Consider the following 25,144-nt stretch of genomic DNA (forward strand, 5'->3'; position numbering starts at 1 on the left):
AAAATTATATTAATAAGGAAGAGTCTTTGTCACAGCAATTATAGCAACCAATATAATATAAAATGCAAAATCGGAGAAAATGTTGTCATGTACGTATAAAATTGTTAACATCTTTCCACATCTCATATGTAAATTTACAGGACCAAAATAAGTGAGAGCAAGTTTCAGGATGTAAGAAATGTTGGATCAATTTAAATGACATCTCTTTTAACTTATTTGTTGGAAGGAACTTTGGAGGTAAGAACCAAACTTTCCAGTCAATATCACCAACAAAATTAATAAAATCCAATAAAATGTTGCTGCTGGAATAGAAACGGATATCTTCTGTTATCCTTCTAGACTCATTTAACGTTTGACATTTGTCATGTGAGGTTTTTTTTACCCATAGTGCTGGTAGCCACGGTGGGAAATGTAGCACCTTTAATTATTTCTAAGCTGTAAAACAGAGATTTTGTTAGTTTTTGTAATCATCACCCGGCACACAGTGAAATATGTCACTTTTACACTTTATTGTTTAAAGTTATTACAAAAAAGTGTTTGCTGGAAACATTCTTTGCTTTCGCCTTTAGAAGCACGAGGAGACTCCGGACAGGAGAAGAAGAAGAAGTAGTAGAAGAAGAAGAGCGGAGTGGAGGGAGGCGGACATGTGTTGGTGTAAAAACAGGGTTGAGATAACAGTACAGAGACAGAGTGAAGCCCTTAACTCACACACTTTATCCACAGAGAGAGACACAAAGCCTCATGAAACAAAACTGGAAGAAGGAGATGCAAAACTTTATATCCACAATAGACTTTTTTTTTTTTACGTATGAGGTATCCTCAGAAGACCTTAGCAGAGTGTGTGTTTGTGTGCGTGTGTGTAGATGTGACACAGGTCATTGTTTTCTCCCTGAGGTGAGTTAGTGTGTTGGAGTCCGAGCACGGAGGTGATGGAAATGATGCTGTGTATGTGTGTGTGTGTGTACGGAGAACTACTAGTGGAAACTGAAACCTGCACACATACAGTACAATCATCATGAACACATAAATTACTATCTCTCTCTCTCTCTCTCTCTCACACAGACACACACTTGTGTATACCGACAAAGGTGTTGTGGATAATTTGGAAGTGACTCTGATCAGTGAATCTGCTTCACTGTTTGGAGGTTTCTACAGTACGAGTGTGTGTCTCGTTAGGAGTGAATGGGTTGTGTTGTGTTGTGTTGTGTGTACGCGGCAGCAGTACACAGCAGAATTTGTGCTTCCACAAAATGTGCAAAAATATCAGGACTGTCTTCTCTGCACTTTATTTTTCATCACATTATTTTGTCTGTGAAGGGTCCAAACGTCTTTATAACTTTAGTTATTTCTGTCTGTCGTCTTTCCTGACACTAGAAACAGTAGTTGACATGACTGTAGGAGCTATTTATTTGTTGCTGGGACCCCAAACTTCCCATTTCGGGCCACATTAACCAGCTCTGACGGGGGGATCCCGAGGTGTTCCCAGGCCAGTGTGGAGATATAATCTCTCCACCTAGTCCTGGGTCCTCCCCGTGGCCTCCTCCCAGCTGGTCGTGTCTGGAACACCTCCCTAGGGAGGCGCCCGGGGGGCATCCTTACTAGATGCCCGAACCACCTCAGCTGGCTCCTTTCAACGCAAAGGAGTAGCGGCTCTACTCCGAGTCCCTCACTGATGATTGAGCTTCTCACCCAGTTCTCATCATAGTCTACAAAATATAAATGAAAGAACAGGCCGGCCTGATATTTTGTACTCACGTTGTAGAGCTCCTGTCACCCCTAAAATGTTCCATGGGGGACCACTTCAACACACTGTTTGGAAAGCACAAATTAATATGAAGCCCTGATGAGTGTACACAAGCACACATGCATGCACACATACATCCATAAAGAGAATAGTGTAGCTTGAAGCTTTTCATGTGTTTGTGTGCATCAAACCTGAGTCAAACAGCTACAGTTGTTGTTAAATGTGTTCAGGTGGGACTTCCTGCACTGTTACAGTTCAGCTGAGAGAAACATTAAAATGACCTTCTCACAAATGATTAGTATTTATAATCGTGCCAGAAATGGTGCGTTTCTCCAAAATAAAACACACGTCATTATCAGCCTGTGGGAGTGCCTGGAGTTTCATTTCAGGATGTTTGTTGTAAGATGCCAAAAGTTGATCATAAATAGCATTTTCAAATTAATTAATACTGATCAGAATACTCCGTCTGGAAAAATAATAGTTCATCATTCTTGCTGTAACGGTGCAGGTGAGCCCCAAACATCACAGCAGACGAGCAGAATCAGGAATAAGCAGCACTTGTTGTCATCTTCAGAACATCTGCATTCTTGTTTTTGTATAATATGCAAGCTCCTTTCCACTTTTAATGTAATAAAAAGTATTTGACCAGGTCTGATTTGAGTGTGTGAGTGTGTGTGTGTGTGTGTGTGTGTGTGTGTGTGTGTGTGTGTGTTAGCTACATAGCTGCGGTATCATGGCTAACCTGTGATCAGAAAAGATTCACTCACCTACTGAAACGTGTCAGTCGGACTTTAAAGGGAGGGAGCAGTCCATCCAGGCTGTCTGAGACGCCTAGAAGACTCAGTTTCCCATAATGCTTTAGGAGGTTTCCGTTCCAGATCTATTGCTTTGAATGTGAAAAGGCGACGAGTATAACTGAGGGAGGGTTAACACACAAAGTGAGAGCACGCCGGAGGACGGGGGTGTATAAATACGACAAACAGATCTGAGGGGTGAACATGGGGGGGGGAGACACAGAACCCTCAGAACACACCTAGAACTTTATATCTGATTAACAATATACTGTGTTGTCAAATTAAAATGCTAAATAGTATTGAAGTTAGGCATATCTGACAGATAAAGGATGAAGCGATGGGCCATAAATAAACATCTTTGTTTAAATAAGCTCTAAGAGATGTACACAGATGTGTATTGCAACAATAAACATGAATAAAAACCGTACGTTTGCACTACGGCACGTTAGTAATTTAGAAAAATACTGTTGTTGAAAGTTCTTTCCGAGAAACAAACAAAACATTTACCCAGCAGTGTTCTCTGTTTGGTTTTTGTGTCTCTGGTTTCGCATGAAAATATAGAAATCTTTGTTGTTATTCATGAAAAAGCAATACAAAGGTCACTTAAAAATGAGACAAAAAGTCCAGAAAAAAGTTTATATCTTAACCGCAGAGGAAAGAAAACAAATCTGTGTCGCTCCCCGATTTCATTGCAGGGTCTTAACAAAAAAAACTCCCCGCTCTGCTTCACCCAAAGGATGCTGGGAAGTCGCCCCCTGCTAGTCGAGGGGTCCCTGGAAGATGAGTCTGACGAAGCCCTGCTCACCAGTCAGCTGTTGGGCACAGAAGGGGCAGGCGGCGTGGAAGGTGTGCGTGCCGTGCGGCAACGGGATCTGACTCCAGAAGGCCGCCGTCTTCTCTGAACAAACATGGCCGCAGGGGTTAAAGGCGTGAGTGGGCGGGGCGGCGTCTACGTAGAACCCCGCCTCGCAGCCCAACCACAGCGGCACGTACGGCCCTTTCGCTCGGCACATGGGACACTCCCTCTGCCGGCCTTCCCGGCCCTCCCGCTCCTCGCGTAGGTTGCCCCAGTTGTGGTAGCCGTGCACGTGGCCACAATGGAGGTACACCCAGGGCTGCTTCTCGTCCGGCGTGTCCTTGCGACGCATGGAGGGGAAGGCCAGCGTGTTGAAGCCCACGGGGCACTGCGGGCGGGCCGCGTTGATCTCCTGCCGCAGCGCCTCAAGGTGTTTGAGGGTGGGAGTGCGCGACAGGCCTTCGGCGGTGCGCCACAGTAGGGTCGCGCCGCAAAGGTCGATGAGGGAGCCGTCGACCAGCTCCTGACTCTCAGTCTCCACCTGGAACAGAGAGACGTTATAGAGGTGAGCTGCTACAGACAAATAGGGTGACCTGATCCCATCAAACCAAATGTGGGACAAAGTTTGTGTGGGACACGTTACCAAGGCTGAGAGTTAGTCTACAAATTTAATAATATGTCTATGTTACTTAAATAACAAACATTTCTATTCTGCCCCTGATCTTGTAACATCTCTATGTTTTGCCCGAATGCATCCATAGATCGGCACATCTCCTTTTGAGCGGTTCTTGTGAGACTCACATGAACTGTGTCGCTTAATGTCGTATTCCCTCCGTGTGAAATTGAAAAATAACTGACAAATTTTTTAAAAAAACTCTGAGAATCTCCTTCCACCAGCTTATAAATACTTCTAAGTAGTTCCACAGTCTTTGTTGTAGCTGCTCTTCCTTTTCTTTGTGGTAGTTTCCATCGTATTCCGCCTAAATCTGCAGCTCGTGACTTTGCGGTGACTCGCAATTCTCTCCATTCTGCACAGCGTAGCAAAGACGGTGAAATGTTAACCTGCACTTGACCCACGTGTGCGTAATTTGACAGCAAACACGGCGCCGTGATGACAGCCTTTCCTGCTTTCTTCACAGCCATTTGGATAAAAGCCAGACTTTTAAAAAAGCGTCTATTCTGAAGGCTGCAGCGGTTTGACTTTTGAAAACTAGAGCCGATGAAAATGCGGGACATCGTCTCAATATGTGGGACGTGGGATAAAAATGCTGTGCAGTCCCTCGTAAAGTGGGACGCCTGGTCACCCTACAGACAACAATTATATAACAATACTAAATACAACAGATCATACCCTGAGATCACTAAATATCAAACAAGACAGGATGGATAGAAGCTTTTTTTTACTTATATTGAACTGATTCCAGCTTGTGTGATGGACCGTCCTGTGTGTACCACGCCACACCTCTCTCCCAATGCATGCTGGGATAGGCTCCAGCCCCCACACAATACTGGTTTACTGCAGCTGCCTTTACAAAGAACGTACAGTTGCATGCAGTATGCATACAGTTGGGACGTACTATTCATCATAACATTGCACCTTGAACTTTGACCCTCTTGCTCATATATCCTCCGCACAGAGGATTGTGGGTCGGAATAGCCAGAAAAGCCTGCTGGCTTGCATACTGCAAAACAACCGGATGCAGTAGGCCATCCTGGTATTTTTGGCATACTGCATTTGACATATTAACTCTTTTTTCTTTCATACTAAACAGTATGGTAGTATGGGTAGTGGAACACACAGACTGGGTAGGATAAGCACTTCAGAGAATGGATGGATTAACAAATTGTTGTATTCCTCTGAGTACAGTAGGTGGCAGTGTAGCACAGGCATTTCTACCTCAGACAGCTGTGTGATTCAGGAGGAGGCAGCAGGCCAACAGCTGGAGGCAAGATGACATGAGGAAATTGAGAGAACAACGAGGGGGGGGAGGTTGATGGGACAGGACAGGACAGGACAGGAAGCTGCTGGAAAATTTAGTAAACTACAGTCTGGATGAAGCACTCGGTTTGGCTCGATCAGATAAGAAACAGAGGGGAAATTCCACGTTTAGATAACCACAGAGGAACAAAAAAAAGAGATGATGAAGGAAGGAACTATTTTTAAAAAAGTGATACACAGATGAGGGGAGGAGCAGCTCGCAGGGGTTGCGGTGAGATCTCTCAGACTGGTGTTGAGGTCGCTGCGATGCTCGGGGCAAACACATTTCTGTGGCGGCGGCGCGACACCGCCACGGGTTGATGCGTCCCTCCTGGTGACAGTTTTTAACCTTCACTTGTCCCGGGAAGGTTCGCAGAGGAGTGCATGTGTGCTCTTTGTTTCACACACTGATGCAGTAACACACTTCTCACATCTGCCCAGTAAAACCACTGCGTTTTCTACTGTTGGCCAACAAGCTTCTCAAGTGGAACGGGTAAGAGTTCAGCGTCTCGCTCGAAGGAAACAGTTGTTGTTTTATTCAACAACTGCTCAGATTTTCCCAGCTGCTCAGTCGATCACATGGCTGCTCCTCTAATCATTAAAGCTTCTCTATTCGCCATCCAGAGCGTTAATACAGAAGCAAACATCTATCGTCTATGTACAGATATAGAGGAGTAATGTCTACCTGAGCGGAGAATGAAGACGCTCTCCCTCTGTGTGTGTTGTAATCAGAGCTTCTCTGTGCTTTGTTGACATCGCCGGGCCGGCCACACGTGCCTTTTAGTGCACGTGAGCATGCCCCACTGACTAGCTAATCACCGCCACTCTGCTCTGCTCTCATATGGTGGTAACAGCGGATAACGCCGTCCCGACCGATGCCGTCATCGCTGAAGCGTAGCACCCACCCTCTGGTTCCCCCTCAGGTAGATACTGTTAGCGCTGTTAGCACCCCCAGGAAAAGCGCCGGGCTTTGAAGCAAATTTTCGTATTGACCAAACGGTGGAATTACAACTTCTGTGTCCGTCATGTGATGCCATTAGGCCCAAAAAAACGTTTTCCCACAGACTTACATTGGGAAAGTACGACGGAGTATTAGGGCCACATTGAGGGAAGAAAAATATGCAGAAGATCGCCGGATGATCCGGGTACTTAATCACTCGGCAGTCGAGCCATTTTGGCTTCATGCACCACTGAGCAACTCTCATAGGAATGAACGGGCGCCTCCGACGCTGTATCCAGTTCTCTTTATACATCGATGGCCACCTCAGCCGTCACCATGTTGAGAGCCATCGAGAGGCAATAGATGTGCTCTCGATTCAGCGTTTAGCACCTTTAATCTACCGCCACGTCAACGAAAAGTTGACAATATGCAAAATTGTAATAAATTACCGCACTCGAGTTTAATGATGTGAGCGCTCCGGGTTGATTCAGTCCACATAAACATCCACACTCTCCACCTTGACACATTTATAATTTAATTTACAGAGAAGCAAATCATTTATCAGCACAAACGCTCCTATTAAACACCACAGGAGCTCAGACTGTACTCATTTATTATACTTCACAACAGCCCCCACGGCAGGCTCACTGAGTGTGTGTGTGTGTGTGTGTGTGTGTGTGTGTGTGTGTGTGTGTGTGTGCGTGTGTGTGTGTGTGCTGCACTGTAAGATATTCCTAATTAAGCTGGCTTCAACCTTGTGTCCAACTGCAGAAGGGCAAGCAGCTGCCCTGTTGGCAAGGCTGAGTGAGTCTGAAACAAACCTGCTGCACATGATTCATCTTTAATGTCATCTGATGTTTACGGCTTTAGAAGAAACAAAAACATCCTCTAAAAACCACAAATGTTATTATTGTTTTTAGCCTATAACTTGTTTTCTCTCAGTAGGTGTTAAGTTTTTATAATGACAGATGTATGTTTAAAACAATCTAAGGACAGGCGTGGGATTTTAAAACCCTAAATTCATTCAACAGCACACTACCAGTACCTATTAACACACATACACACACAATGTAGCCCAGATAGCTTTTTGGCAAACTTGCTGAGTCAACTTTCTTTCCCTCCATTCAATCAGAAAGTCCTTCAGCTGTTAACCTTCGCTAACGCAGGACAGTTATCCCATTTAGAGAGCTGTGAGAGGAGGGGTGTAATACACGAGCTGATGGAGCTTTGTCTAAAATTACTGTACATAGAGAGGAGAAGTCCCTCCCACTCCGGTGGAACACCTTGGACCTTAATTCTGAAAAAAAATATGTACGGTAGTGAACTGTGAAAGACATTATTTAGAATTGTTTGAATTGCGCCATGAATCACACATATGAAGTCACAGTTTGTTCAGACTGTGAAAATACGAAAGACGACACACCCAAAAGTTGTAGTAGTGACGTCTCTCTCGCTGAAGCTACGATGCCGGTGTGTTTCCTACTGGGATGTACTCACCCCAACAACGGGTCTGATCATTCTTTTGCTTCCCGGATAAAAGACATTAGGATAAAAAGACTAGGAGTCGCTGGATAAAACACATTAGGTCAGATAACGTTTCATCTTTGTGTGTTGGTGACGTATATAATGCGAGACGAGAGATGTAGTTCACTGAGCGGTTTCACATAAAACTAAATGATACTACGACAAACCACGCCTTTCTTGACTTGCAAAATTATCTTATAAAATGACAAATGTCAGATGTGTGATTCATGGCACAATTCAAACGGTATCAAAAAATTATTTGTCTCTCGTTCATATTTTCTCTAAAATAAGGTTCCATGGGGACACTGGACGGGGCGGGACTTCGCCTCTCTTTTGTCAAAGTCAAACTGAAATCACAGTTAGTCAGCCTTTTTTTAGTGTCAGTGTGTTTATTTAATGTATTGCTAGTACTTTTTTATTATTAGAAGATAAAAGAAGACCACGGAGATGAGAGTGACGGCTGGGTGGACTGTTCGTTACGATACAATAACGTTTCCTGTCCATGACTGAGTTAGCATGCAGCTTTGCTTTTAATGGCAATGTGTGAAACCCAAAGTGTTTCCATACTTTACTGTATGTGTAGTGTTTTTACCACGTTGGATTTAACATGTGAGGGTGCAGGTCGTATCCACGCGGACCCTCCGCTGTTTGTTTTGGTTGACGGATACGGATATGACGTCATGTTACTCTGACTACAACAATAAAAACGATGACCTCCTTCTACCTCCGCATAGACTCAAATGAAGCAGGAGAACTCAGGACATTTGATATACAGAGCAGAGATGTAGTTTCCAGTTTACATTTTGATTCTAGTTTGTCTTTTCTCTGCATAATAGTAACATAATCCTTCAAAACGTATGAAAAACATGTCTCTGTGACAGCATCACAAGACACAAGACTCCCCTGAGCGGTCTCCACTGCTGTGTGTGCATTCAGCATGACGATTAAACCCCATCATGCTCGGTCACCGTACATAATGAAAATAGGTGCTTTCCCACAGCCGACTATCTGAATTGTCAATGAAGTGTGAAATAATGAGTGGTTTCTGTAGTGGTGGATAATGCCCACACAGTTAACTCTCCGGATGGTAAAGGGCAGGAGGAGATAAGAGAGCTGTTAATTTGTGCTGCGCTGGAGAGACTTGAAAACAGGTGGGACCCAAGATAAAGAGAAGGATTAATGTTAGAACTGCTGACTGTGTGGTTGATGATGTGAATGTTGTGGGTGGCGAGATGGAGGGGAGAAAAAAGAAAACCCTACAGCAATCAAACACACAACCAACAAACTAAATCCAATCAGAGAAATGCCACAAGTGGCCACGCCGACAAGGCGGCAGGAGCGTTATGATTGGCTGAGAGGCTCCGACGTCAGCGGGAGGATCCCCTTACAAGGTCCTGTTACACAGCTTTGACAGCCGGACCTGTTGCCGTGGGGATGGCATCCCGATAACCTGGCGGTGTTAAGCTCTGACTGACCTCCCGCTGCCTGAGTGACAGAGCTGCTACGAGAGTGAGAGAGAGACGGAGGGAGAGACAGAAATACAGAAAGACAGAAAGACAGAAAGAAAGAAAGAAAGAAAGAAAGACAAAAAGACATACAAAAAGAACAGAAAGACAAAAAGATTGAAAGAAAGACAGACAGACAAACAAAGAGACTAAAAGAAAGACAAAGAAAAACAGAAAGAACAGAAAGACAGAAAGAAAGAAAGATAAAGAAAGAAAGAAGAACAGAAAGACAGACAGACAAACAAACAGACCAAAAGAAAGACAAAGAAAAACAGACAGAAAGAAAGAAAGAAAGAAAGAATCTTTTTTGTAGAAAACGCAGTCACTTGATCACATTTTTTTGTCTTTGTTTTGTTCATTCTTTTGTTCATTTTAACACGTCTCTAATCAATATTATTTTTATGATAACAATAGGAAAGGGGGTTTCTCATTGTTATCACCTGATTCTGCAGCTCCTCTCGGCTTTACAGAGATTTATAGCGCGTTTCATTGTTTCTCATTATTCAGCACACAACTTTGATGTTTTGGTTCACTCTCACTGCTTTCAAAAGGATGTTTTCGGCAGCTGTTTTCAGAGGAAACGCTGTAAAAACCCCACTGTATACTACCTGCTCAGCACCAAACAGCAAGCAGACACAGTTATCAACTAGCTGGTGAACATAGAGCAGCAGTTAGCAGTGAAAGAGACAGATATTTCCCTCAAAAGTTGGTAGAGACCGGGTGGACACAAAGACTTCCAAAAAGTTATGATATGTCAATGTTGTGTTTACAACTTGTTTCTGCTGCACCCAAGTGGACAGAAAATCAGTTATTGCAGGCTGTCAGCTGCTCTCCTGCCTCTTTTTCAGTGTGATTAGAGAGGTCATCATCATCATCATCATGTCGTCTCCTAAAAAAGACGAACTTTAGAAAACTCATGTTCGGTGAATGTGGTGCTTTGCATCTTTTCTCACCATCTTTCCCCGCTGCTGCGCCGAGCGGGTCTCCCGCAGGGTGAAGACGTTGCCGCAGACTGAGATCTCCCTCCAGACGCCTGGTTTGGAGTCTTGGATGAAGCCGCTTCGAGGGTGCATCACCAGCACGCCGTTGGTTGTCAGCCCGTCCATTTGACCGTCACACGTCTTCCACTTAGCAGCCTTCTCCTGAGGAACACCAAGACATGGGACATCAGGACAGGGACAACTCATAATGTTCATTATGCAGAATCAAACACGTGTAATACCTATATCTTATTGTTTAACGTTCAGAAGTTGTCATTCGTATATTCTTATTTATATCAGGACTTGGCCAACTCTCTCAGCACTCAACACCAAACATCTGAACTCAAAAGGAAGCAAAGCACAATATAGGGTGGAGAGGGAGTGGTGGAAGATTGTTGTACACACTGAAAACTGAATGTCTATGTCAAAAAAGGTTAAAGCTTTTTCACAGAGAGTTATATTTTTTCATTATTACCAGATCACAAGCTGAATGACTCTTTCCTCTCTTATTTCTGCCACAAGGTGCTTTCTCCCTTCATCTCTCTCCCTTTTACTCTCTCAAACTCGCCACACAGCTCACCCCTAGGAAGATGTTCTTGGAGGAGTCGAAGCCCGCGGCGTAGATGCGTGCTGTGTAAGGCGGCGTGCGCTGGCACATGATGCGGCAGGCGAAGCGGGAGATGGTGCTCTGGACCGACTGGGTGTCTGCGTTACTCTGGCTGCCCGCCACCGTGTCCGTCACTACGAAGTCTATGGGACTCTCTGTCGATCGACCGATCTGGTGAAGAGAGGAGGAGATGTGTTCTGACACGTTTCAATGCAGATATGTTGACATAGCTACATATTTGTTTACATTTTGCACCATTAAAAGTATGCAGAATTAGCTATTAGAAGTTCCTGTTGGCAGTTCATCCATGAATGTACCTACAACTATCACTGGATTCGGGTTGATTCTCAGGCAAGTTCTGCAGTTATAAGAAGCATTTTTTTCCCTATGAGTTCTAAGAGGATTCATAGATTTTTACTCTAGGGATGCACGGATAACAATATTGGATATTGAGCCGATACTGACTCAAATAGCTGGATCGGATATCGGTGACAATGGTGCGGATCTATTCAACTATTTTGATAATCGATTAATCAAAGTGACTTTCCGTGCAAAAATGTCAGAAAATGCTGTTTTCAGCCTCTTAAATATGGAGATATGTCATATTAAACTGAATATCTTTGGGTTTCTGACTCACAAAACAACATATTTAAAGACATCACTTTAAGAAAATTGGACATTTTTCACTATTTTCTGATATTTTATAGACCAGACGATTAATCGAGACAATAATAATATCGCAATGACAATAATCTTTAGTTTCAACCCTACATTATATACTGACATTTTAATTCCTGTTGAAGTTTTGACCATTTTGTTGCTGCATTAAAAAGGTTTACACTTGAATTGTAATTTCTGTTAATTTCGAAGATTTCTTTACCAACTTGCTGGTGTATGATTTATTATTTTCATAATAAATAACAATTCAGTAAATATATATCTATGTATTTTTCATTTAGTTTTACAAAGAAAAGGAAAGTTTAAGTCCAGCCTGATGTTGCCTTACACATAAAAGAACGATCCCAGTCACTCCCACACAGTGAGGCATACAGCTTATTAATTGAACACTGGTATTGGATCGGTATTCGGTATCGCTATCGGTATTGGGACTGAAAAAGCTGGATCGGTGCATCCCTAGTTTATTCCCGATGGACATTGCAGAAAAGGAAGTACTGAATGTAAAATATGTGTATCACGTCTGTGTGTTGATGTAGTTGTGACTCAGAGATGGACGCAAATCCTTCCTTGTCTGATTACAAGATGATTCCACTTGGAGAAATCCAAGACGGGATTAAATCATCGCGATGGTACAAGAAAAATGACGTGAGGTGGAAAAAATAATAAGGTTGTGACAGCTGAGGCTCGTTACCTGGAACATGTCTGTATTGCTGTCTTGGGTGTACTCCACCACCACCGTCTGGGCTCGAGACAGAGTGTAAGAGATGCTGTGCTGGTCTTTGTTGCTTATGGCCTGATGGCACACAAAGGACACAGAGAAGATGAAGAGACAAAAGTTAAACTCTCAAATCAGGCCCTTCATATAAAATGGACACGAGGATTGAACCTTTGTCACTTCTGGTTGCAAAAAAAACAAGATGCCGACGGCCAAAATGCCAAACTCAAGGCTTCAAAAAGGCAGTCCATAAACCACTAGGTGACGTCACAGTGACTACGTCCACTTCTTATAGACAGTCTATGGGTGCAACAGGCAACAGGAAGTGTGCTTCCCAGGACTTTGTCAGAAAACGTTCAGTTACCTTCGACTGGACCGTTCACATTTGTTTCCCTTCAGTCAAACGCTGCGTAAAAAACTATACTTCAAAAACCTTTTTTTAACTCCGACAGAGCCTTTTACTTGCTCAATTTCCTTTTTTCTGCTTACTCAGGGAACCTTTTCCTGTCTTGTTGGTGGTGTTTGCATGTGTGTGTGTGTGTGTGTGTGTGTGTGTGTGTGTGTGTGTGTGTGTGTGGTGCTTTAATATCACAGAACAAAAAGCAGAAACAGAGTTTCAATAAAGCCTTTGGTGGAGCAGCGCTGCGGGCCAAACCCACTGAACTGGGTGTGTTTGATTCGATGTTGTCAGACAAATAAAATCATGCTGCCTACAAAGACAATCCTTTTTTTAACAAAAGGAGAAAAGAATACTATTTTTCGGACTCATGCATATCGCTCTATTTGTTTGTAATATGTTTCCAGCCAGGAAACTCACTTAAAACCAAAATCACCATGTAAGGGAAAGGACTGAAACTGCTGATGTGTAGGGTTTCGATGACTGCAGTTTTGTGATCCCTGGGAGGACTACATGATACTGTAGTGTGTGTGTGTGTGTGTGTGTGTGTGTGTGTGTGTGTGTGTGTGTGTGTATGTGTGTGTGTATGTGCGTGTGTGTGTATGTGCGTGTGTGTATATGTGCGTGTGTGTGTGTGTGTTTCACCTTGGCTGCCTGTGGAGAGCAGGCGATGTGAACTGTGCTGGGTTTCACCCCGTTTGACTTCGGTCTCTTACAAAGTGCAAAACGGCTCTTGCGTCGGCCTCGGTCCCCGTTGGGCAGAGAGCCATTGTACCTGCACACACACAAACATAAACACACAAAACAATAGGGCATTATTGTCTGAGCAGTCGTATAACACACTGAAAAAATTGTGGAAAATGCTTGAGACATTTTGGTGCACTCCCTCCATGCCCCTAAGACTATATGCACACACACAAACTGCAGCCTAGACTTTTCATACATGCTTTTTAACAAAAGCACATCATGTCCCCATAAACAACAAAGCCCTCCAAACAAACCCCCTGAAAGGCTGAGAAAATAAACACACAAAGAGACTCCTTTAGCCTGATGCATGGCTGAGGAAAAGGAGAATAAACAGAGGCGTTCCCTCTAACAGAAAGGAGTCTCTGTGACTCCCGACAGCACCGTGACTGAGCTGTTGTGTCTCTGCGAGTGTGTCTGAGTGAGTGAGTGTGTTCCTAAATATCCTAGAAAACATCCAGAAAACATTCGTTACTTTTCTGTATATTAACAGTTTGTTTCTGACTTAAAGGGTAACTTTGGTATTTTGCAACCTGGACCTTATTTTCCCATGTTTTTGTGTTTAACTGACTAATAGGAACAACAATGTCTGAAATTGGTCCAGCATTGAGGGAGAGCGCTGTAGACAGCAGCTGCTCAACAAGCTGCAATGTGGTGCTATTGGGGCAAGCTGGCACCGTCATTCACGTCCACTAAAAGAGCTTGTTTTTGCCGGGACAGCCTCTGATTGTTATTATGTCTGACATTATGGAAAGAGTCTCGCTGAAGGAGAAGTTTCGTTCTGAAATCTGGCGAGGTGACATGTTACTGGAAGACAACGAATAGTGGAATACATCCATGGTGTAAACACAAGTGTTTGTTGTTGGAGTACAGAAAGCGTAGCTCAGTGTTATCTAAAAGATTTTCAATGTCATGGCTGGATATTTAGATGATTTCCACAATGTGGAGGAGGTCTTTGAATTATTTATTTGAGCCAGAGTAAACGGATATTCAGGTTTCACAACGAGACTTCTCCTTGAGCGGGACTTGGACACAATAACAAACAGGCCGAATCAAGAGAAAGGTAAGAAAAACGTTTTATTTCTCTGTAGGGACACTTATAAAAATAATCTGAGCCAGTCAGTGACAAAAACAAGCACTTTTAGTGAACGTAATGTTATACTGACGCTGCTCACTTGCCCTCACAGCTGGTTTTGCGGCTGCCATCTTCAGCATTATCCCTCCATACTGGACCAATTTCAAAAATTGTCACTTAGACACAAAAACATGGAAAAATAGGGTCCAGGTTAAAAAATACCAAAGTTACCCTTCAAACTGACCCGTCTGCAGCGGATGCATTACAGTAGAAAAGCGGTTCATCCCTCCTAAAAAAGTGTCATTCTTAAAAATCAAGATATCTCGTTTAACATTGTACTCATTGACAACAACAATATTAAGCGATTGACAAAAGCAAAATTAGTGGCTAGGTCAAAGCGATGAAATAAAAGTTTGCTGAAGCAGCCAGTGATTTAAGCACCGCACCTGTACTTTGGGTTGCTAGGTATAAATGTGAAACACATCAGTTGCTGTGAAACACATTGGTTGCTGTCAAACAGCGAGCACACCCAGGTTACACAAGGTTTTATTCTTTATTGCACACACGTGTTTCAGATAATAAGCCATTACCAGTGTGCAGTGATATTCAGAACAGAACCACAGCTTTATAAACATCACCACATGCATAAACACCGCTCGCCACTTTAACATTGTTATGACATCCAGAAGCCACAGAAGTTATGGACTCCTCCGGCTTCACTGTAGCTTTACTTTACTGCAAGAAATGCAAAGTGATAACTCAAGAAATACACAAAGATTAAATTGCTTCCTGCAGCTTTTTGCTTTGCCACAAATTTAGCAGTTTTCACCTGTTTGTTATCTTTCATTTGCTTTTATTTCTTTTTTCTAAAGCCAGTAATTCTAACTGTTGTTATCATGTAAGAGAACAGAAAAGAACAATATTTCTTGACTTCCAGAGCATGTATCATTACCCAGCACTTTTTAAAACCGACGTTTAAGAACTTTTCAGAACATTTCCATGAAAACAGGAAGCCAGTGGTAAACTTAACAAATACTGGAAAACACAGCGGCAAGGTCAAAATAGTAGCCTACTCCTAAGAAATAGTCACAGTCGCAGGTTAAGCACATACAGATTTCAAGGGTTCATCATCTTAAACCATGACTGCAAATGAAGCCGGATCTGTCGCTGGAGTCTGAGCTAAAGAAGTTTCTGTGAACCTGCATGGTTTTGTCTGATGTTGTGCAGAATCCAACCCGGTGGCACCAATGACAAGCATTCAGAATAACTATATAGAAATAGCCAATGTTCGCACTGATGGTCTCATTTACTTATGTAGGTCATATAGAGGCATCAGCATCACATTGAGACGGTTTCATAACCAGTTAAACGTTCCTCAAAGTAACTTTAAAGTAGGTAAACATGAATAAGCAAGAACAAAAGAAAACGCTGTGACAAGCCATGCTGTATAGGACGTCAGCACAGCTGGAACGTGTCTTCGACCAATCAAGACTCTTGAAATGAAACCACCCATTGAATCCAGTGCAGACGGCACAGACAGGTTGTAAGGATGCCCAGCCTACGGCTAAATGTTTCTCTGAGAGAGCAGATCTGCTGGGATCAAACAACGTTGTGAGGGTTTATGAGTAACCATGGTGAGAGAACAGAGCCAACGTTTGGGAAGAGTAACCATGGCAAGAGCGTAACCATGGTGAAGTTTAGCCCGTATCCGGAGAGAGAGAGGGCAGGGCAGTCTGCTGGAGAGAGCTCAAAGTGTTGCTGGCAGTTCAAACCCAGGGTTGCCATGGGTAGCAGTAATGTGTGAGTGTACTTACATGTATCCAAATACTCTCAAAACAATGGCCAACTACAAGTTAGTGTGTGTTAATGTGTGTATACAGGTTGTTCCTACAGCGAGGCGGGAAGGACCAGAGTTAGGAAAAAATTAGTCTGTGTGTGCAGACACATACGATATTCTTCATGTGTGCATGTGTTCCCTCCAAACAGCAGTAAACTAGAGCTCAGTGTGCAGCAACAAGCTACCACTTACACAGTAAACCTATAAAAACATAAAGACAGGTCGTGAGTAATTACTGCCTATGGCTGAGTCCCTCTCTGCGTCTCTGTTTACATGTGTTAACATTACAAAGGTTATTACACTAAAGGCACAGACGTACAAGTTTATTTTTTTTAAACCAACAGTGTATAGAAACATCAAAGTTACAAAACAGATAGTAAATGAGAAGATAGATGTTGAAATTTGTCTTAGTGCCAAACTAAATACATGGTGTGGGAGGGAGAGAATATTTCTTTCAGTGAGCTCCATCTCCACATGTGAATATATATCCGTCTTACACATGCCACGTCTTCTGCACGCTCAAATCCGTTGTTGTCAATATAGACGTGCAGAATACACTCAAATGGGAGAGCGACGACGTCACGGTGTGCAAGCGTTCCCAAGCACCTACTTTTCGAGGCGCGATAGCTGCGCCCCGAGATAAAAATAGGAAGTGTCTTGAAGGTAACCCGCAAATTTGGAAAAATCTCGCGAGATGGTTAAGGTTAGACATTGATCTCTAATAGGTAAGTTTAGGCATTGACCTTGAATAGTTAATTAGGCATTGATCTCGAATAGTTAAGGTTAGGATAGGTCGTCGGGCAGCGAATATTGCAAGAGTTTTTGCAAGTTTTTGCAGATCTCAGATCAGATTTCGCAATTTTCCGGTTACCTTCTGGACACGACCATAAAAATACTTCAACTTTTGGAGCGCTGCAGCGCATGTCATGTGACGAGGAACAACCAATCACATTCGGCAGATATATTTTCTTTCTTCCATAAATATCAGTCTACGGTAAATATATGGAGGAGTGGTTTAGTGCAGGGCTACCCAGAGCTTCACATCTGTCCCACGGACTATTTTACTTGCTTCTTCCTTTCTGTTAAACAGTTGTTTTAAACATTTTCCACGTGTTTTAGACGCGGCATGTATACGGCCCCTTAGAAATGAACAATATTCTGCCGATGCAACATGTAAAGCATGATCGGCCAATGCACTTGAGGTCCAAGGCATACATGAAAAATGCATTACTGTGTTGATACAGAATCACACACGAACTGTATAGTATACAGACAGACAGAGATGGATTTGGAGGGACTGCAGTGTATCAGTGAAAAGCCACATGGATGTCCAGTACGCCCGCCTGTAAACAGACTGTCCCCAGAGACACTGCAGCATTCCTCCGGATTAGGCCATTAGCATCACCGGGCTTCAAACATGGTAATGTTGGTATGGGGTTAGCGACGAGGCCAGACACAACACTGCGCTATGTGTTGATGGGGTTCTCCATTAGCATTTGCATTTGCGAGCCTGTTCTTGGTCACACGGGAGGCTCAATTAAATCCCTGCACTTGTTTCAGCCTGCTGGGAGAGCCAGATGGGTGGAGTTCACCACAGCTGAGCCGTTTAATTTGCACAGTTATGAAAGCAAGTAATTTACCACGGTAGAGTGCAGGAATGAGTCCTAAAACCCAGAAATGAGTTTGCATTTAAGCACTTCCGCTTCCCTCGTCTGGAAGTTTTTTTTTTGAGAGGGCTTTTAGTTAGATGCCTAAAATAAGGTCTGTGGTTAAAACAAGCTGAAGAGATTTTAATGTTTTGTTCCACGACATAACATACATACGTTGGCTTTACATCTCAAACGATCTACTCGCACAGTAGGAGTAGGAAGTACAACAACATTTCCAGCTTTGCTTGCAGCGCAGTGTGTGACTACTCATGTCAAACAGCTACAAGTGCCCCTGTTGACCTTTTAAAAAGCGTGGCCTGGCCTAGAATAAAAAAATTAGGAGCGGAAAAAGCAGAGCATAACGGAAAACAGGGGTTCTCCCTTGTAAAGGCATGGAGCTGCGTTTACTGCTCCGCGCTGCGTTTTTCCACTAGGGAAAATTTCCACGGTCATCTCCCTGACAATACACCGCTTCAGCAGCACAACCCAGAACAACAAGCTGTGAGTCAGCTGTGAGACCAACTGTGTGCGAGAGACATGAAAAATGTGTGTGTTGTACGTGCACTAGAAAGTGTGTGTGTGTGTGTTTATGTGTATGTAAGGAGTCTTTCCGACATCTGCATTCCTCTGTGGAGTGGGCAGGGACGGGGAGTGGAGTGGAATAGCCCTTTGGGGAATAAACAGGAGACAGACAGATAAAGGAAGTCCTTCACTGTCAGTTGTTATTGGAGAAAGTGTGTGTGTGGACACTTATATGTCTTCCACGCTGATGCAGGGTGCGGTGGAAGGTTTTTCCTACAGCTGAGCATGTGGACTTGAGTCAAAACAAATCTCTGGAGGAGGAGATTTTAACACGGCGTTAACGATGAGTATCCGGTGCTGCTCATTCAGCCAAAATTGATCTCATCTTGTAATTATTTCAAGGGTTAATCTCCAAAAACATTAAATTCTAACTCTTCAACAACCCTATCTGTGCATGGCCCTGAGCAACCGGACAAAAATATCACAATTGTTTATGTGGTTTTCTGGAGAGGCATTTCCGTTTTATCGCCGCATTTGTTCACATCAACTGAATCATTCAGGAGGCGTCATCTGCTGAGCTTGTTAGAAAAATATCAGCAAGTTTATTGACCAATCAACGTGCGTCTAAATCCTGACTGTATATTCCCACAGGACACTCTGTCTTTCACCACCGCAACAGCTCAAGTCTTTTTCTCTCTGCCACCATTATTTCCATTGTTCTTAAGTTATGATTATCTCTTTAATTAGTGTTCTGACTGTGCATCTGTACCGCTGTAATTTAGGCTTTACTGTGCCTTAAAGGAGCTTTGTTTTCTTATAAACATAAATTATGCTTGCATTTAATATTTCTTACCAAAACACATTGTGTGTAAACTTGAGGTCAAACAAATAAATCCATTTCCTACCACAAAGCCAATTCTTTGAATATTTTTAGATCAGAAATTGAGCACAGTAAGCACATTCATTGCTTCACTTCTTCATGTGTTACCTCCACTGTCAATCAGTCTGATACAGTGAAACCAGCAAGGAGTGTGTACTGCGTCCTTTGTGTGATTCGCACATTTTGGATAGGACATTAGGATGCATTAACAGGTGTCTACTGGGTGTTAAGATGTAATTTCTTGTTGCTTACCCCAGCACAATGAGCTCTCCATACTTCACTGGCACTTTGGTGGAGGCGGTGGTGGAGATGTTTTCCTGCTCCGGGGAGTACATTGGGCACGGCTGATTGAGGTTTGGAGTAGGAGGGGAGGCGAGATGGGCGAGCTCCCACAGAGTGAGGGACATAGGAAGGGGAAAGGAGGGGAAGGGAGGGGAAGGGAGGAGGAGGAGGTGCTGATTGAATGGAGCACGGGGGGGAAAGGAGGAGAAGGAAGGGGAAGGGTCAGCTAAGCCTCAGCTCCACCCTCTCATGCTTCATGCGTCCGTCTCTCGCAGCACCACTCGCCCTGCCCTGCAGAGTGACAAAGAGAGGATCAACACAATGATTAGAGGGTTTACTCAAGTTAGTGGAAGAAGCAGCATCCAAATGCAATTTCTATCTTAAAATTTGAGTTCATGCATGTGGATGGCGCTCACGATTACTCATGACAACAAAGATCCCACTCGCTTTTTGAGCAATTTCTAGCTCCTGTGTGTAAATATCCCAGTTTTAGTCCTAGCGGTACGCATCTTTTGATCAGGGTTGTCAAAGTAAAAAATGGGATAACACAAATTTGTTTTAATGCCATTAATTTCATTAACGCAATCGATCTTTCGGAGGTTATAGCGGGAGGTTTTAAAGCTAGAGTGAAGATACTGGCATCATATGAAACTAGGAAAACGAGGAAAACACTTGAAGGCTCACACAGCCTAGTTTTAGAGTCACTATAAATGGCTAAAATTGCTCAGTAAGTACAAATGTAAAATACACCCCCCACACACACACTTCACACCTCCAAAGATTGTATTGCAAAGTTTCAAATCAAAAGGCCTTCATCAGAGCATCGGGGACATGACTAAGGTCGGGGAGTACAGTGGAGCATGTGGCTTATTCTTCATGCTGAGTGAGGTGGGTGTCGGTAAATGCTGACTTCAGAGAATGAGTCAAAACACACACACAGCTTTCTGAATAAACAGGAAATCACGGCGAGGAGCAGAGAAAGAGAGCATGTGTGAGAAAAGAAGGCATGAATGCAGTCTCACGCATTGACCATGAGACTTTTCACACACACTCATGCCACACGTCCAATTCCTTACGCAGAGAAAAACTAATTTATATCTGTTAATAGGGGTGGGGGAAAAAAATCGATTCAAATATGTATATAGTCTGCGTGTATACAACCTGCACCCTCACATGTTAAATCCAAAGTGGCAAACACTACACATCCAGTAAAGTAGCTACACATCACGGCTAAAGCTGCATGCTAACTCTGTCATGGAAAGGGAACGTTATCGTATCGCGGTAACGTGCGGTCAAGCCAGCCGTCACTCTCATCTCCGTGGTCAAATGTCCTGTTACTGAACGACACTCCTAATTCATCAGCTGATACAATTTGCTGTTTGTTTCAAGTCAGTTACTTTTCTCTTTTATGTGAAATAAATCACTTCATGTTTTTAACTTTTTGCTGTTTTGTTTTCAAGTCTTATTTGTGCTTTTACTTTTATGCTGCCGTCTTGGCCAGGACTCCCTCTGGAGAGATTTTAAATCTAAAATGGGACTATCCTGGAAAATAAAAGTTAAATTAAAAGAATAAAAAAATAGACCTATAAATGCTTTAACATTGTGAATATGGCTGCTGTACCTGATGAGAGAAAGGAAAGGATGGACTTCCTGTTACAACGAGATAAGGAGATCACTGGTTCAAGTTAAACTCATGACCTTTCTTGCTTCCTCCATTCTCTTGACAAAAAAAGCTGAATGCTAAGCAATCTTTCAAAACAAGAGCAGAACAGAAATAATAACATCACTTCACTTCCAGGCAGTGCTCCTCATATGGAGGCAGAATATTTCTCCTACAATTCCCAGAGTGCCTTGCAAAGCCACACATGAATAAAGCATAGGAAGCAAAGTGTTTTGATGATGAGCGGGGATGGGCGGCTTTAATCCTAAACACTGAAGATACAGTCCCATTACACCGAGTGGGAGAAGTTCATACAGAGGCCTTCCAAGTGAATACTTCAGACACAATGTCAGACTGTCAGTACTACCAAACATGTATCAGATATCTTCTAACTGGCCTGTTTTAAAGGGTTATTGTCCTACCTGCTCATGATGCATCCTTACAATCATCCAGACTGTTTCACTGCCTCACACTTGAAGAAGTAACACTTTGAGTTATAACTCACATCCCGATATCTCACTCCAAAAGTGTTAATAGATCTATCTTTAGTGCATCGCACCACAGCGTCAGTATAGCTGTGAATTTATAATCAGCTTCTTCACACACAGTGAAGAGGGAGAGAAGAGGGTGGAGGTGAAACAGTGGTGGCGCCGTAGACTGTATATAAGAAGTGATTAGTCACCGTGACGTCACCCAACGGTTTGTGGACTACGGATTTGACTCGAGTTCGGCATCTTGGTTTTTGGAACCAGAAGTGACACGAGAGGGTGGAGCTAAGTACAACCAAACACTGAATAAGACCTTTTTAGACGACCAAAATGTTACAACTAACTTCCATGAACTGAAAACGGACGTCAAGTATCAACCTTTTATTATATAAACTATCAACCTCTTAACAGTCCGGCTGCTATTCTGTCTTCAGAGTTTGTAGCGGGCTCAGTTTTAAAGCTATAGAGTGAAGATACTGTTTCATATAAAACTAGAAAACCTAAGGAATCAACTGGTACCAACCATGCCATGTTAGCTTGTTGGGAAGAACGCTATATAACGCTCCAAATTGACGCTAAATTTTGCAGAGGAAAAACTAACACCATTTTCAAAAGGGGTCCCTTGACTTCTGACCTCAAGATATGTGAATGTAAACTCTGAGATGGACAGAGTAAAAACTGTATCTTATAAGATAAAACAGATGTTGACAAACAGCATAATTTGCAGTTGAACAAAAGTAACAAATCACAATATATCTTATCGCAATACTCAGCATATCGCAAATATGATCGTATTGTGACTTAAGTATCGTGATAATATCGTATCGTGGAGCCTCTGGTGATTCCCACGCCTACTGTGAAAGGGTTCAAAGGGACAACTCCCAGACCGGACAACGCCGTGGTAGCGACCTGTCAATCACAAGGTAGCCACGCCCTAAAGCATCCCCTGCTTTATGGTCTATCTGACGCTAAATGGGACCATCATTTACTAAATGAACATCATGCTGTATTGAAGAAGACTTGAAACTAGCGATTGAGACCATAAACTCATGTTTACAATGTTTACTGAGGTAATAAATCAAGTGAGAAGTAGGCTCATTTTCTCATAGACTTCTATACAATCAGTCTTCTTTTTTTAAACTAGAGGAGTCGCCCCCTGCTGGCTAATAGAAAGAAAAAAAATGCACATTTAAGGTACTTCCACATTGGCGCCTGGGTGGCACAGACAGAATTCACACCAGGGTTCAACACATTTAAATTAAGCACTTCTTGTTGACATTTTTAGTTCAGCAGGTGGTAAATCTTCTCAGCCTTTTCTGAGGTCGGGGAGGAGGAGGAGGAGGAGGAGGGATGTTTTATTCTGGATGGAGGCAACAAAAGCAAAATGGAGGACATGTAAGAGAGCGCAGGAAGAAGAGGGGGAGGTGAAGATGGGTGTGTCTGAACTGCAAAACTGGATGTAAGCCTCAGCCCCACCTGCTCCCCTGACAGAAGGGGTTAATCCCACATCCTCACACACACACATGCAGCATTGTCAGTGCATACTAAAGCACTATGCTCTTAACATGTAAAATCCTCTCTGCACACTCACATGTGCACACACGCTCAGTAAGTGTCGAGGGAGCTGTTGGCTGCCAGGAATCGATTTATACCTATGGATCCAGACACTGAGGACCAAAAGAAGCATAGCGTGCGGTGGGTCCTGTTATTGAACACACGCTGTATTATCGTCCTGTCTAAACTCTCCTGTTATCAAGAACTCAACAAAAACAGCAGCAGCCTCTCCAGAGTCCCCCTCATTCTCTCATTCTTCAATCACAGTTCATGCTTTCTCCTGTGTGGCTCAAAGACGTCAACTCTCCCAAGCCCAGTCTCCCTGGAAATAATGCTCATACTCTCGGACATTATTCTGTACAGCATCGTATATAAAGCAGACAGAAGTATGGTGAACGTTAGACTCTGACATCAGAGACGGGGACTTCCATTGTACTAATGATGTCTGTTTTATATTCAAAGCTCCGCTAAACAACACCGAGCATGCAGAAGGAGCAAGAACAACTTTGAGTGACAGATTTACTTCCTTTTAGGGATGCTAATTTTGAATTTTTTTCTAACCAATAACTGACCATCGTTAACCGATAATTAACTGACAAGATCAGTGCGTTGCATGCAGCGTTGCGCCAGCTGCAGTGTACATACGGTCTGTCAGCGAAGGCGTAACGTTAGCGAGTGTCCAGAAGACCGTATGTGTGGTGGCGGTGAGTGTGGGGTTGTCGGTGGCATTGTAGCTGTGAACGTAGCAGTGCAGTGTGTGTACAGTTTATTTTGGTGGTGAATAAATGCTACACCTCTTTCATACATCCATGCTCAAGACCCGAGCCAACTTCCTGTAGGAAACAAAGATTTTTTCTATGGAAAGACCCCCACACTTCCCACTTTGTTTTTGAAATCCTCCCTATTTTTGAGGTCTCAAGGTTGGCAAGTATGATCCGGGTACTTAGAGTGCACTGCATTTTGCCATACTTCTCAGTGTAAATGCACTTATGCACTCAAAATAGTAAGAGTAAGAACAGAAGTACGCAAATTGAGACTCTACTTACTAAACTTAAGCCGAGAAATAACCATGTCAACTGTTTTAATAAGGCTTTCTTTGAGGAAATACATGCATTTCAAATTATTGATCATTAAAATGGCTGAGGTATTTGTTTAAACTGGCATTCCTAGCACATGTGTTATATGCATGGGCGTATGTATATAATTTTTTAAGTGTGTGTGTGTGTGTGTGTGTGTGTGTGTGTGTGTGTGACTAAGCTCCCGGCCTCTGCAGCTCTGCATGACACACAGCTCGGTGTGGCTGCATGCCAACTGCTGCTTAGCTACCGAGACACACAGTCCTACAACAATAGATCTGGAGCTCGGTGAGACTGACTTTGCAGGGCTGAGGTCAGGGATTGTAACAGCGTGCTGCTGACAGCAGGAACAGCAAACTCACACTTTCAAAAGCCATCGTAAAAACTTAACTGCAAGGAGGCACGAATGACACCTGCCACTCCCACTGGCTGCCAACAGAGCACGACCAAAACAGATGTACATGCACACAGGCAGCAAACGCGCATAAATATGTCTTCATGTTAACACGGAAGCAGCGCAACAGCTGCACTTTTTTATGCGTTGCATGTCAAACTCTCCTATTTAGCGTACATGTGTGTGCCAAAGGAAACAGACCTGGTATCAATCGATCGGGTCACACACAAAGTTCACAGAGTTCTCCGCAAGATTTGCATTCACGTTGAGTTAAAAGGTGTGTAATGCTTGATGTGGTATGTCAAAAGGGTGACACACTTTCAGG

General features: G+C 43.2%; 1 protein-coding gene across 1 annotated transcript in view; it reads right to left on the reverse strand.

Moving 5' to 3' along the window:
* Positions 1-2,334: 2,334 nt before the first annotated feature.
* LOC119495385 (E3 ubiquitin-protein ligase pellino homolog 1) overlaps positions 2,335-25,144 on the reverse strand; it is a 43,523-nt gene continuing 20,713 nt past the window's right edge. The window contains exons 2-7 of the mRNA XM_037781781.1: positions 19,618-19,938; positions 13,304-13,433; positions 12,238-12,339; positions 10,842-11,039; positions 10,235-10,423; positions 2,335-3,875 (exon numbers count right to left, since the gene is read on the reverse strand). Of these exons, the coding sequence (XP_037637709.1) occupies positions 3,297-3,875; positions 10,235-10,423; positions 10,842-11,039; positions 12,238-12,339; positions 13,304-13,433; positions 19,618-19,772 (1,353 nt within the window). The 5' untranslated portion in view covers positions 19,773-19,938 and the 3' untranslated portion in view covers positions 2,335-3,296. The remainder of the gene's footprint in view (positions 3,876-10,234; positions 10,424-10,841; positions 11,040-12,237; positions 12,340-13,303; positions 13,434-19,617; positions 19,939-25,144) is intronic.

Source organism: Sebastes umbrosus, chromosome 10 (assembly GCF_015220745.1).
Source record: "Sebastes umbrosus isolate fSebUmb1 chromosome 10, fSebUmb1.pri, whole genome shotgun sequence".
Lineage (NCBI taxonomy): Eukaryota > Metazoa > Chordata > Actinopteri > Perciformes > Sebastidae > Sebastes > Sebastes umbrosus.